General features: G+C 38.5%; 2 protein-coding genes across 4 annotated transcripts; one reads left to right on the forward strand and one right to left on the reverse strand.

Annotated features, from left to right (window-relative positions):
* Positions 1-1106: 1106 nt before the first annotated feature.
* Positions 1107-8153, reverse strand: atpaf2 (ATP synthase mitochondrial F1 complex assembly factor 2). 3 transcript variants are annotated; one of them, XM_042508416.2, is made up of 9 exons: positions 8035-8153; positions 7491-7604; positions 7358-7402; positions 5744-5892; positions 5285-5382; positions 4475-4555; positions 4250-4362; positions 3178-3293; positions 1107-1584 (listed from the first exon to the last, which is right to left on the reverse strand). In XM_042508416.2, exons 2-9 carry the CDS (start codon positions 7600-7602, stop codon positions 1447-1449), a joined length of 852 nt encoding a protein of 283 aa, XP_042364350.1. In that variant the 5' UTR covers positions 7603-7604; positions 8035-8153; the 3' UTR covers positions 1107-1446. The 3 variants fall into 3 exon arrangements, with proteins under 3 accessions (XP_042364350.1, XP_042364348.1, XP_042364347.1); XM_042508414.2 differs by lacking the exon at positions 8035-8153 and adding an exon at positions 7773-7898; XM_042508413.2 differs by lacking the exon at positions 8035-8153 and having other exon boundaries at positions 7491-7850.
* Positions 8092-12324, forward strand: LOC121959196 (glucose-induced degradation protein 4 homolog). Its single transcript, XM_042508417.2, has 6 exons — positions 8092-8382; positions 9449-9508; positions 9827-9934; positions 10025-10126; positions 10204-10334; positions 11076-12324. The coding sequence occupies exons 1-6, from the start codon at positions 8092-8094 to the stop codon at positions 11137-11139; spliced, it is 756 nt and encodes a 251-aa protein (XP_042364351.1). The 3' UTR covers positions 11140-12324.
* Positions 12325-14557: the final 2233 nt, after the last annotated feature.

The following is a 14557-nucleotide window of genomic DNA, read 5'->3' on the forward strand; positions in this document are numbered from 1 at the left end:
ACAGACTGCTGTTCCAGTGATTGCTGTTCCAGACTATAAATTGTTTCAGTTATTAACTCTACCCCACACTGCAAAAAAAATAATAAAATTAAAAACGAAAAATACATCTCCCAGTGATTATCTAAACTGCATATTACTCTTGTGATTAAATGAATCCATTTCATAACTATTTTAAGTTTCAAGTACTCAATAAAAGATACTAATTCTCCACTTCGGGGAAAGGCCTGCCATAAAACAGTGATTCAATTAATGTGTGTCACAGCAGTGCTTCTGAGTTTGAGAACCAATATTTCTCTGATCAGCCATCTGACAAACAGGTTCTAGAACCCTCGTAATGTCCTCCCGATTGCCATACACCTTTTCTCTGGGGTCATTTTGACCCCACCATTGTCTGACTGTTATTTAAAGCATATTGTATAAATTGTCAATCAATTCTGTGTTACACCTTTAGTCTTACTTCAGCCCAACCCATTACCACACGTTTTTCCTTTTGTTTTGGAATGTAGGGCCAACAGACCTTGTTTACATAAGTATAAACGACATATTTTGATAGCAAAGGATTTAACTTGGGGTCAGAATGACCCCAAGGACAACACAGAGGTTAAAATGACAACAAATAGTATATTTCAACACAGCAGTGACATAGAAATTAAACTAATTTTAAAATATACAGCTATTATTGTTTTTTTTTAATTTAGAAATGGAACAATAAAATTATTTAAAAATTAATGGCAAGTTTATAATTATTTTAGGTCTACTGATTTTATATAAATTGAGTAATAAAAATATAACCTTTAGATAAATCAATACGTTTGTGGTTAGATTTGTTGACTAAACCAAAAAATAATTTCAATTAATCAGAAAAAAAGTATCTATAGGTGCAGGCCTATCAAGGACTGTCGAAGATAATTTTGTTTTTTTACAATTTCATGTCATAACAAATGGTATAATTTTGGTGATTTATAATAGAACACATTTAAAAAACAAAACAAAACAGTAAAATAAATACAAAATACAGCTATTTTATCAATTAAATTTGATTGTAATTTTTTAGTGCTTAGGTACATTTTTACAAACAAACACTACACAGCACAATTAATGTGCTGTTTGGATAGCATATGCACTTTACTATAATCAGACAAACATGGACATAACATTCCAGCACCAAACAGACAACAACATTAGTCACTATTCTCCTGAAACGAAGCACAGTGTCCAAAATGTCACGGATGACTGAGAAGCGACTGGAAACTCGGTGAGAGGTGGCACACTCGACAGCTGCCACATATAAACACTGAAAAGAGACAGCCAGTGTTTTTGACTGGGGTGAGATGACTCAATAACAGAACGCAGACAAAGCAGCTGTCTCTGCTAAATATCAAAAACAGGAGGTGTTGCATTTGTCTGCACACATCTGATGTGTGCTCACTAAGAGTTTTAATCTAATCAGTCCTGCAGAAGTTTGCGTTTGACAGTCGATGTTTCAGATGAAAGGTGAACAAAAAGAGCTCCGGCAGCAGTCCGTGCCCTCAGCTCATACATGTCATAGTCATGGGCCCACTCCACGTTTCCCCAGCGCTGGATCTGTACAGGAGGAGAAACAAACAGAGAACAGAAAAAAGAGCAGCAGGTCAACCTTTGTTCTTTTTAGTTCAGGGTACCCATGGTCATGAAAAACCTGCAAAACGCCAAATTCTTGTTTCTCAAGCCTGGGAAAGTCATTTAATTAGTTAAATCGTCAACCATTTTTCCACAGAGATGGCACTATAAAGCTGCTAAGAAGTCCCTTCTTTACACCTCCTTTGCATTTTTACACAGAACCAAAAAACAGCAACATCATGTCACTCCAGTGTGTGATTTTAGACAGCATGCCAGTATTGTGGAAACAACAGAGGTGTATTTTTAACCGATGCGTACTTATTATATTTCTTTGTGGGGTTTTTTTGCTCTTCACCCTTTGCTGCTGTAATGATGCTTAACTCCACACTGTGGGATAAATACAAGATTATCTTATCTTTCTAAACAAATAACCAACAGGACTAACCAAACTTTAAAGTGGCATTAACCCATATAATAATAATATTATCAACATTTGGAGTAAAGTGTACTATATACTTCTGTTCACGTCATAGGTTGCAAACAGATGCCTGAAAAGTTGTGTTTTGAAATTTTGTCCATTAAAATGTGTTGAAGCCCCGTTAACCCCTTAAAACCTGGGCAAACTGGCTTGATTTCTCACAAAAATGTGGAAAAGGAGCAATGAATAACTTAACAAATAACCCAGAATTAGCAAGAAATTAATACAAATTTCCATGAAAAAAATTAGAAAGAAAAATAAAATTAAAGAAGAAAAATGGGAAATTACCCAGAAAAAGTTATCAAATAAGATAAAAATAATAAATAACAATATTTAATTATTCTGAAAACCAATTTAAATATATAATTCTAACAATTATAAATATACTTTCTCGATATTTACCTATTTGATTATTTTCTAATGATTCTCTCTTTTTTAAAGCTAATTTTCTCATCACCTTTCCCACATTTTTTTTAGCAATTTGCGAGACATTTAATGCCAAGTTGGTGATTGCCTTTTTTTTTTTTTTGCAATGTTCTTTCAAAGAAATAAAACTGTTTTTGCTCACATTTCATATGTTGAAATGCTCCTGAAAGTTGTCTGACTGCAGACAACGAATGTCGATTCAGGTTTCAAAGATTAAAAGTGAAAGTCCTCCAGGCAACAGTGAAAAATCCTCTGTGTAAGCAAAGACATGTAAAACTTCTGTAAACAAGTAAAGACTAAGTGAAGCAAAGTGAGTGTCTACACTGCACAGAACATTGTGTGCTGCCAGGTCAGGGTGGATGAGGAAAATGATGAAAACAGAAGAGGGCACTGTTTCTCCAGAGCTAAAGAAGCAATGGCAGATGAGAGGCAGACTGACAGGAAAAACACTTCCAATATACATATTTGTTCTGCTCTTGAATATGGAAACTTTGATTGAGGATGCAGATATTCTTTTTGCAAGAGATGCACCATGATTTCTGGCAAATATGGTTTATAAGAAACACAAGCACAAACAAAGAGGCCATTGAGCATTTGGACCTCATTTGTTTATGGTTATTGTAGGAAAGAAACATGCTAAACAATACTCCTAGTACTCCTAAATCCTCTACTACCTGGTATTCCTCCTCCAGCCTGGAGAGCAGCACGGCCTGCTCCACACTCAGATGTCTGTCGATCAGCCCCATTGACAGCACAACGGACTTCAGCTGGGTGATCACATACTCCAGTCCTGCACAGGAGAAACCAGAACGTTCTGTCCTATATCTGTTACTTAAAATGTGGGGCCTTTCCCAAACCTACCCACTCCCACTCTGTCTGAGGGAGTCACTCCGTTTGTAGTCGCCTTCACGGCTTAGTGAAGCACCCTCCATCAGGGTGTAGGGCATAACCACAGCAGCAAGCTTTGGGACAAAGTTACCTCTCTGTGCTGAAAAAAGGAGCTGTAGTCATATTTCATAACCATGTAGACAAATAAAGCTTACTCACATTTTATGTTAATTTCTTAATATTTACCCTAAAGGCTGTGCTACTGTTCACCTTTGCCATTAAAATAAATAAATGAATCGATAAATAGATGAGCAAATAAATAAATAATACTTACATATGAATAAAAATTGAGATTCATTGGTGACATTTCTATTTCTTTTGCAAACATCTTCACTCTGATGTTTACAAGCCGCTCCATGTTTGCAACAGTTTCTGTGTCACTTTAAAATAAAATAAGCATGACTGCTGTTTTGTAGATATATTTCCTCCTAAATACGATGTAGCATTTAAGTTGTTAATATCTGTATGACAATATTAAATGTCTGTTTTAGTTTGAGCAGCTTACATTTCTGAGGACAAAGGAACTGGACTTCATTTGTAAGGACTGTCTTCACAACAAACACAATACAACGTTGCACATGGTCAACAAGTCGGCATTGGTGCAGATTCGCTTTTGGATGGTTTATTAACCCCTGCTAGATCGTTTGCGACGGTGCTTAAGGAGGCAGACACTCTGCATGAACACGGAGACGGAGTGAGTGTGGGTAGGGAGAGGGTGAAGGGGGTGGTTTGGGAAAAGTCAGTTGTCATCAAAGTATGTGTGTCATTTAGCTGGTAAATCATCTAAATCAAGGCTCGTTTCACAAGAGCACGTGATTGTTAAAGTTTTGATCCTAGATCAGTGTGGAGATGTTTTACCTGTGAGGGACCAGAAGTTGTAAGAGTTCAGGTGTTGCCTGAACGTGTCTTTGGTTGCTTCGGGGATTTCAGGACCCAAAATACTGGATGAGGAGCCAATAGTGACATGATATCTGCAGTTGAGTTGTGGGAAGATAAAGGGAAAACATTTATTATAGTAGCAACATTCGCCTTTAGTTTGCTTTAAATGTCAGCTGATCTGACAGAGGCTAATGCTGCTGTCACCTGTTTTCGATCCAGTGCAGCACAGGGTCCCACTCATTCCTCTGCAGCTCGACCAAACCAAGCGGCTCATCCACTCTGTAACTACACAAAACAGAAACACCATAAATCAAAGCCATGACTGGCACTGCAATGACACTTTTCACTGTGTCAAAGTAACCTAAATATCTTTGCAATTAATATGTAGACTCAACAGGCTCATTCAATTGCAGAACAGAATGTTTTCTGCAAAATTATGCAACAACCAAAGAGTTATTTTCATCCTATTGTTGTCGTCTTTGCGTCAATTTTTTCTTATGTCTTTCAAAAACATGGCTTTTTAATTGAAAAGGCATCACTTCATTAATATAATACATTTAAAGGTTTAGTATGTAGGATTTAGTGATATCTAACTGTGAGTTTGCAGAAGTAAAACTTCTCCCATGAGTCAAGCTTGTAGGAAAACTACGGTGGGTGACACAGAATACCCAATCAAGAGCCAGGCTTTGATTTGTCCATTCTGGGCTACTGTAGAAACAACATGGAGGACTCTGCGAAAGATGACCTGCTCCTCGTGGAGATATAAATGACTTGTAGCAACCAATAATGTAATAATTTCCTGAAAATGTAATAAAACAAGGTTTTATCTAATCAAAATGTAAAAAAAAATAATACTAATAATAACCAATAATGTAATAAAATGTTCTGACTGGTAATATAACATTTTTTTTAGGAGGGTCATTTTTTTCAAAATGAATGATCGATAAATGATGTAATAAAATGTAATAAAAATTAAAAAGTGTGCTTTAATTTAAGTATATGATCAGTAAATACCAGACAGTATCAGTCTCGAGGAACTTGAGGGCAGCGTTGATCATTTGGTCCTTGCTCCGTTGGGTGGGATTATCCTGAGCGGTGTTACACAAAGTCGTCTGCAGGAAGAAGAGTGGACCAACAGAAGTGAAATATCCTTTACTAGAGGAAGGAAAAAGTAAAGAAAACTGCAGGACATTTTTTTTCTGAGAACCAGTTACAGTCAGTTCCGGTGTAAACCTCGGTGTCAGTCTCTGTGTCGGGCTCTTTGAATTCAGTGTCAAATTTTTACCACAATCCCACAAAACGAACTGTCAACTTATTATGTAATGTCAATTAGCATAAGGCGCACTTTTCAATAACATGGAGGGAGCTCAAAATATATTAAGTATGTCATTTCAAATTTAGGAATATAGCCGTCTTAAAATATAAAAAAAACTCTGCTTTATAATCTGTGTAGTTCCCAATTTCAAGTCGTACCAAGTGCATGGTGTAGAACTTGAGTGTGTCCTTTTGAGCATCCCATTCGGTTGCCACAGCGATGGCCAACGCTTCATTTGGCACCGTAAACAGTTTCCCTCCAGGAGTTTTCAGTTTCCTTCTGTCCAGGTTTATCTCAAACACACCGCCTGAATGAAAATAAAGAAATATTAATAAAGCAGGACATGAAAATGGGGGCCCTGTGATGCGAAATATAACACTACTTCAGTCACATCACATTATTACAATTTTAAACACGTTAAGATATGCTACGAATTGCAGGTAAAAAATACTGTGATTTATGACCTTTATTCAACTGTAAAAAAATGTCTCAAAAAGAAAAAATTGTCAAACTTTATCTAATGAGATAAAGATTTAATGTTTCTCACTTCAGTCATTTTTATTGCAGCAAAATGTATCTGGTGGACTGAAAAAGCAATTGACTTAATTATTCTACAACCCCAATTTAAAAAGATGCAATGATTTGCCAATTGTTTTTGAACTATATTCAGATAAATACAGTAGAAAGCCATTTTATATTTAATGAAAATTATAAATTAAAATTTTCAAACTGATAAGCTTCTGTTTTGTTTTGTTTTTTGTAAATATACTCTCATTCTGATGCCTACAACATGTCATAATAAAGTTGGGACAGGAGCAACAAAACACAACTGGGGAAGTTTGTTTAAAAGAAAAAAACCTGAATTTTGAACATGTGACAGATGAACAGGTTAACTGGTAACAGATAAAGTGTCATGATTGGGTATGAAAGGAGCATCTTCAAAAAGGCTCAGCTGTTCACAAGCAAGGAATGTCACTTTTATATTTCTCAAAACGCTACTGTAAAGAATTTAGGATTTCACAGTACAAATTCTTCATATCATCAAACAATTCAAAGATTCAGAGAGGTGAAAAAGTGTGCTGTGGCCTGATAAGTCCACATTTCATATTGTTGTTAGAAATCATGGGTGTTCTGTCCTTCGGTCTAAAGAGGAAAAGGACCATCCAGATTGTTACCAGCTCAAAGTTCAATGCCAGCATCTGTGATGGTATGGAGGGTGTTAGTGCCCTTGGCATCATGGGTAATTTCACATCTGTGAAGGAACCATAAATGCTAAAAGGTACATACAGGTTTTGGAGCAGCATATGCTGCCATCAAGACTGCTTCTCTTTCAGGGACATCCCTGCTTATTCCATTGAGACAATAAGACACATTCTGCACATGTTCCAGCAGCATAGCTTTATGGTACAAAAAGTACAGATACTATACTGGACTGTTTTCCACTGAACATGTGCGGAGCATTATGAAGCAAAAAATATGATGGAGAATTTTACTCTTAAAACTTCAACAATTAGTGTTCTCAGTTTCCAAACACTTGATGAGTGTTGTTAAAAGAAAAGGTAATGTCACACAGTGGTAATCATGCTCCGGTCCCAATTCCATCGTAACTTCAAAATGAGTGTATATTTACAAAACAAAAACAATCATGTTTGTAAGTTTAAAAGTACTACTTGGTGACTTTTAAGGCCTGATTTATTTAAAACTGAATTTAAGGAATTTAAGACATTTTACGACTTTTGAAGCACCTGCCTGCAGACACCCTGGACACTTACCTTCGCCTTGGGATATACTGACATCTTGATAAAATCTTTTTCTTTCTGGAAACAGCAGAAAACATCTTATCAGTCAACAACTGGCAAGGTGAAGTTATTCCTCGTTTGTGTGCACATTGATTATGTATCTTACCTGCTGTGGCTGTGGAGTATTTCAGAGTAAGACGCTGACTTCTTGTGCACACTTTACCGGGAGAAAGGATGTTTCCAATCCGACTCTGAAGTCTAACGAGGCTCCTGAACATTTCTGCAGACATGTGAAGATGTGATTTTCACAGGAAGAGCTAGCTAAAGGGCTAACTGGGCTAACTGTTTCAGACCGCAGCTCGTCAATGTATTAAACGACACATTTTCATCGATTTTAGCTTCAATTCTTGTTTGTATTTTTCTGTTTAACTGCGTAAAATTGTCTTACTATCCTCCTCAGCTCTCACTTAGCATCTCTGATACACGCCGTGACCTTCTTCGCTTGAAAATAGCATTTCCTTTCTATAGCTGGGAAATGTAGTTTTTAAGCACTTCTACGCACCACGGGACATCAGGAAAAAAACTACAACCACATATCAATACAAAGTCTTCCGCAAGTTGAACCAATGAGCGTTGAGGATGTTAGCGAGGTGAACTCAGTAAGCCAATCAGAAGCGCGGATTCTGTTGTACGCGTCGAAGTCCACTTACTTTTCTGGAAGCTTTGGCGCCTGGTGAGCTAAACTGGAGGAATCGGGGGGGATTTGAATGTTGGCGGACCCCTTCAGTGCTCTTCCACCTCCGACAGAGCCCATCCTCCACACGGACGTTGACCGCGGTCGGTGCCCTGCCAGCGAAGCGGGAGCCATGCCTGTCCCCGCAGGATACCTCACCGACTCCCCCGCCGCGGCCTTCGCATCCTCGGCCTCGCTTATCCCCCCACCGCCGATAAACACCCAGCAGCCCGGTGTGGTCACCTCGCTGCTGTACAGCGGGTCTAAGTTCAGAGGCCACCAGAAGAGCAAAGGGAACTCGTACGACGTGGAGGTTGTTTTACAGGTGAGGCTGTGGTATTTTGTTTTTCAGCTGTCAGGGGGGTTGCCGATCTGTCAAACGGGCGGAGGTGATTGACAGCTGGGGAATCAATGAGCGCTGCTGGCCTGTGGTTCAGTGAGCTGGCAGCTGCGACTGTTTACGATAAACCCTTTTACAACTTTAAGTAGACATTTTATTGAATGTTAGGGACAGTTCGTCATTTATTAGAGTGGATTGGGGTGGTGCAAAAAAGGGGAGACATGTCGAATAATATTCTAAGCAATGTGAAGGGACTTTTGGCTAAGGGGAGGGGCCTTTTTAACTATAAGTAGACATTGTATTTAATATCAGGGGCTGTTTGTTATGGAGGGGGGGCATGTCAAATAATGTGTTAAGCAGTGGTGGAAAAAAAAGGAAACATTGTAGCGATTTTTCCCCCTTAACAATATTTGGCGATTTTTAAGGAAAGTGTTCTAGCAATTTCTGGCATTCTTTATGCAAGCATTTTGTCTTTAAACATTTTGGGGGAGTTTTTAAAAAGAAAACCTTTTTACTGATGTTTTTTTCTCTTTGGAAAGTTTTGGCAATTTTCAAAGAAAACGTTTTGGCATTGATTTTACTATAAATTGTGGTGATTTTGTATGTTTTTCTTAAAAATAACCAAAATCACAATTTATTATAGTTATAAAAGGTAAAAACAGAAATTGTCAAATTTATGATGGTCCACATGCAACAAACACTTCTGTCAAAAAAAAAGAGTTTACAAAAACTGAGGCTGTTTTCAACTCCAGGATTTTGTGTTCAACTTTCAGACATCAAAGGGTCAGTTTTTTAAATTCTAATTACTGATTTTTGGTGTAGGGAGGCTCATGCATTTCCCCCAAGTCACCCAGGGAAAAAGATTTAAAATAAAATACAAAATACAATGTAATAGAGGCTTTATTACTTCTGGCTCCTAAATTTGTTGGACGACTTTTACATTTTTATGGCTGTTTTATGTTAGGGGATCACAGCATTACACCTGACTGCCATTTGAATGTAGAAAAAAAACATACTATATATATATATATATATATATTGTATTTTTCAGCACGTCACCATGGAAGATTCCTACCTGTGTGGCTACCTGAAGATAAAAGGACTGACTGAGGTGAGAGCAGGAATTCTCGTTTTTAAAGGGTAACTTCGGCATTTTTCAACCTGGATCCTCTATTCAAATGTTTATGTGTCTATGTGACAAAAAATACTTTTTTTTTTTTAATTGGTTCAGTATGGAGGGTATAAAGGCATCAGAACACTTAAGCCAACCCGAGATGTTACTGTCTACCCGTTAATTTGTTCAGGGATGAAACCACTGATGTGTCAGACCGGCTGATAGCACTGGGTGTGACATTCTTTCTCTTACAAAGAGAAGAAACAAACAGCATTAGACTGAACAAAACCTCACTGTGTCTCTGTCCTCTCACAGGAGTACCCGACTCTGACCACATTCTTCGCCGGAGAGATCATCAGCCGGAAAAGGCCGTTTCTCACCCGGAAATGGGACGCAGATGAGGATGTGGATCGTAAGCACTGGGTGAGGTGACACCTTTTTCCATCATACATAATCTACAGGAGCGCTCTGCAACAGGATGGTTTATCGTGACATCATCCTTTCTGTATTCAGGGTAAGTTCCAGGCCTTCTACCAGTACGCCAAGACGTTCAACTCGGATGATTTTGACTACGAGGATTTGAAGAACTCGGACTATATCTTTATGAGGTGGAAGGTAAGGTGCTTCCCAAACTGAGTGTGACCATATGTGATGGTCAGTCCCCTCTGTCTCACCGTGCAACGTCTCCGCAGGAGCAGTTCCTGGTCCCGGACCACACAATAAAAGACATCAGCGGAGCTTCCTTTGCCGGATTTTATTACATCTGCTTCCAGAAATCTACAGCAACTATCGAGGGCTACTACTACCACAGGAGCTCTGAATGGTAACACAACACGACACCAGTTACTGTGAAATCATTTACTGAATTAGCAGGCCGAAAGGATTCTGGATCGAAACCCAGACCAGCTGGAAAATCAGCGTCCGATTGTTCAAAACATGTAATCTGTAATCCGTTTTGCTCTCCAAAATTAGCTGGATTTAGTACCAGTTTGTCTAAGCAGCGTCAGATTGGATCACCCTGATCCAGATACAAACTTTTCCAGATTACCAAATCCAGATAACCTGAGCTCTAAATGGGACTACATATCACAATGAAGGCAGTCTGCCAACAAACTCACTGCAGTTACCACTTATAGTAGGTGCTGGCAGAGACGTCGAAGCATAGACTTTAACTTTAAATATTTTTTGTTTGATTTCCACCCTTGTCTCTGCCACAAGACAAAAAAGCCTCTTTTTATGTTGCAATAAACACTTCAGCAATATCCTCTCTAAGCCCGCCACATTCACGTTGCTTCATGTTTTTTTATTTCTTCTATTTTTACTTCTGAGAGGCATTACAAAAGTCTTAGAAAGTCTAACTTGCCTTAAGCTGTAGGCTTCGCCACTAACATTGATAACCAATATTGATGCATGTAATAAACAGAATGAAAAAAAGAATTACATTTCCTGAAAAATAGGAATATTTAGGTCTATATACGAAATGCATCAAGCTGAAATGCTCATGCCATCATATATTTCTAACAGAAACCCATTTCCTAACATGTGTTGTGTCGTCCCTTTGCAGGTACCAGTCTCTAAACCTGACCCACGTCCCCGAGCACAGTGCAGCCATCTATGAGTTCCGGTGACCCCGGCCGCCGTCGTGGATCTTTTTAGTGATGGACAGAGACTTGAGGCAGAACAGAGGTCTGCGGATGCTACTGAGGAGGAAGAGGAGACGGAGGGATGAGATTTTGGGCTTTAGAGAAGTGCAAACTCTTACATGTTCCCAATAAGTGGACAGACAGCGGATTGTGGACGGGATGTCGGACAGATGAATGTATGAATGAGATGAGGAGAGAGGAAAGAAGAAGGTGCTCCCCGGCTGGAGCCTGGAAAGTCTGAACCAGCAGCAGAGACTGGGCGTGTACCCCCTTTCTGTATTCGTTTTTAACGTCTGGTTTTAAAAAAAACAAAACAAACGCTTGGCGCAGTATCTCCGGACACTTTATAAGCTGAGTTGGGAATTCCCCGTCTTGTTTTGCGACTAGAAATCATGCAGCCGATGCCGAGTGTGCAGCATAAACACATTCGTTGGACAAGGACTCCTCCGAGGAGTCTGCTCACATCTTTAAACAAGTTAATCGCCAAGTCAGAGAGAGGTTTGGGTTGGTGATGGATTGGAGGGTTATAAGCTACACTGACAGTATTTGCTTTAAAGCTGAGCTGGTTCTTTGTTTAGCTCTGGACGCAGAGTGGCACTTTGAGAAACAAGCTTTCCCCCCCGTCTTCATCCAAGGAGATTATTATCCCATGTGGTTGCTGTGGATCTTGTTGTATTGAGTTACTTTTGCACAAACTGTATGTTACTAACGCTTGCAGTCAGGATGTTACACTCACAGGTGGCAGTCGAGCTTTTTGACTCGCTGTTTTTAAGAGAGCCAAAACAATCCCAGAGAAGAGTATTTTTCCCGTGCACTCTGCATCAAAGATGTTTTTACTTCCCACCCGTGTGTCAATTTAAATTAACCCCCTCATCTCTGTCCCCTCGACTATGCAACACTTTGAACACAGCACTCTCCAAACAGAAAACAAATTTTATTCTATCCTTATAGTTTATGAAAAGAAAGAATCTATCGCCATGAAAGGAAATATTTTTGTTAAATGCTCCCTGATCATGCCCCCCCCCCAAACCCCCTCATGTGATGATGGTGCCATCTTTCTAAAGCTTATCAGAGTTGTATTATGAGTTGTGTGTTTGTTGGATTTGATTGATGGTGTGTGTGTAAAGAATGGATTATGGATTTTGAAAAAATCATATCAAACACCTTTCATTACTGAGTCCTGCTTGTTTCACCAACGGCGTGTTTTTGAGTAACATTTCCACAACACACTACTCACATTAATTATTGAGTTATTTTCTCAATTTACAGACTAAGCAAAAGTTGCGTCACGTACAGTTAAATTGAAATGATTTTCTCCGATAATAAACTTGTCAGTGCACTCAAACGCTAAAAGGAGAGTCAAAAACTGCTCCAATGGAAAATTGTTTTTACATGAAAAGAAATTGGGTCAATAATTCAAACAGTTGCTAATTAGTTTTCTAATCAGTCAACTGATAGTTTCAGCTGCATTTCTATATTTTGATATGTTTTTTTGTGCTAAAATCTGCATTTGTAACGTAACTAGTGACTAAAAGTGATTGTAGTCAAGTAAAAAGTACAAGATTTCCTTCTGAATGTAGTTGAGTAGAAGTAGAAAGATACATGAGATTAAAAGCTCAAGTAAAGTAAAAGTACCTCAAATTTGTATTTAAGCACAGTACTTAAGTAAATGTACTTGATAGTAATAATTATGATTACAATTTATATAGTACATTTAAAAACAGAGTTTATAAAGTGCTTTTACAAACAAGAGCAGAAAAATAGAAGGCAATCCAACAACAGAGAGCCAAACAGTCCTGCAGAGCACAAGCAAGATGAAACTATGGTAGAGTTTGGATAAAATTAAAACAAGAGGACAAATAATGCAAGACACAGGACACATAATGTCAATATGAAATAATGCAAACAAATAGACCAAAAGCAATAAAACCAAAAACAAAGGGAAGTAAAATAAAAACAGAAGACTTAGACACATTTCTGCTCAGCAGGAGCTGAAATAAAAAAATGTTTTAAAAGTCTCTTGGCAAATTGAAACAGCTCAGCAGCCATTGATGCATCTCATCAAAAACATCTGCTGTCTCTAAAATCATGTTCATGCTTAACGTACGCTATATCATCCAAGGCTTTTTATAGTCTTAAATTGTAAAATAATGTAATAATCCAATTATTATGAAAAAGCTGCAGGTTTCATAGCAGTTCATCAAACAGCTGCAGAGACGTTTCACCAGAGGCCTCAAATCAACCACATGGTGGCACCAGAGGATCAGACCGGAAATCTCTACAGGTGGGACAGTTTGACCTCTCGGTGGTGCTAAAGGACAAATCGGGATCAGCAGAGTTTTTAGGATTCATCCTCCGGACACTGTGGATATGTCCACTAAATATAATAACAATCCTTGGACCATTTATAGATATATTTTAGCCTGGTGGACCAACAGACCAACACACGGCCAAAGGGAATTGATAGGATTTTATACACGGAAGGCCCCGGCCCTTTAGACTTCTGGAGGCTGAAATGAAGAATGACAAAAGAGAAAGAGCTGATTGTGTTATATATCAGTTACACACATGGTTTTCTAACATCTTAAAGTATACACGATATGTATGATTGTATGTTATGTGATCAATACTTAACGCACATGTGTGAGTGTGTGTTTGTGTGTGTGCTGCATTAAACTGGACTGCAAAGTGGATCAATTACAGTTAAGTACTGTAATAATCTTGCAATCACTGGTCTGCTCAGGAATTTTCACCGGACTTTCCAGTCACAGGAGAAATGATAGCATGACACAAACCTTTAAACAAAGAAAGCATCTGGATGGGTGGGAAAATAAAGAATCAAATTTGCTGCAGTGGTGCGACCTGACTTTGGCCTGAGGCCAGCAGCAGAGGGAGGACGTGTCACATGACTATTGTTTGACTTGGCTGAAGGCCTCTTCAGAGTGCAGGCACACCTGGGGAAACACAAGGTTTTATAATGAACTGACCTCAGTGTGCAACCGATATTAATACACAAAACAAATGATGTAGCTTTGGCTTGTTTTATTTATTTATTTAAAGAATTACTTGCACATAACATTTTATCATTTTATTTTAGTTTTTAGCCATGGCTATCGCTGGCTCAGAGGTATTTCAGGTTGTCCGTGCGTCACATTCTCATGAATGTGGTATCTTGAGCCTTGAGGAAATAATTTCAAATTTGTTCAGAAGACGGGGTCCCAGGCATGTTCAAAAATATATTCTCTCCCCATTACTCTGTACATATTACATTCAGATATAGCCAAGTTTGTCAACAGCTCAATCCATTCCTTAAAAGAGCACTGGCCAGATGATTTTCAGTGTCTCAACATTGTTTTGTGTCAGAGATAATCAGTTTCCTCTCCTTGGGGGCCACACTTGCAAA

The sequence above is a fragment of the Plectropomus leopardus genome, chromosome 19 (genome assembly GCF_026936395.1).
Source record: "Plectropomus leopardus strain MGB_pleo_1.0 chromosome 19, ASM2693639v1, whole genome shotgun sequence".
Classification (NCBI taxonomy): domain Eukaryota; kingdom Metazoa; phylum Chordata; class Actinopteri; order Perciformes; family Serranidae; genus Plectropomus; species Plectropomus leopardus.

Bases quoted from the DNA above. Each gene is read 5' to 3' on its own strand.
- LOC121959196 (XM_042508417.2), top strand. From the start codon at position 8,092: ATGTTGGCGGACCCCTTCAGTGCTCTTCCACCTCCGACAGAGCCCATC. The intron at 8,383-9,448 runs GTGAGGCTGTGG...TGTATTTTTCAG, and splicing joins ACGTGGAGGTTGTTTTACAG to CACGTCACCATGGAAGATTC. The intron at 10,335-11,075 runs GTAACACAACAC...GTCCCTTTGCAG, and splicing joins TACCACAGGAGCTCTGAATG to GTACCAGTCTCTAAACCTGA.
- atpaf2 (XM_042508413.2), bottom strand. From the start codon at position 7,614: ATGTCTGCAGAAATGTTCAGGAGCCTCGTTAGACTTCAGAGTCGGATT. The intron at 5,893-7,357 runs GTAAGTGTCCAG...ATTTTCATTCAG, and splicing joins CAGTATATCCCAAGGCGAAG to GCGGTGTGTTTGAGATAAAC. The intron at 3,294-4,249 runs GTAAAACATCTC...TCTCCTGTGCAG, and splicing joins CAACTTCTGGTCCCTCACAG to GACTGGAGTATGTGATCACC.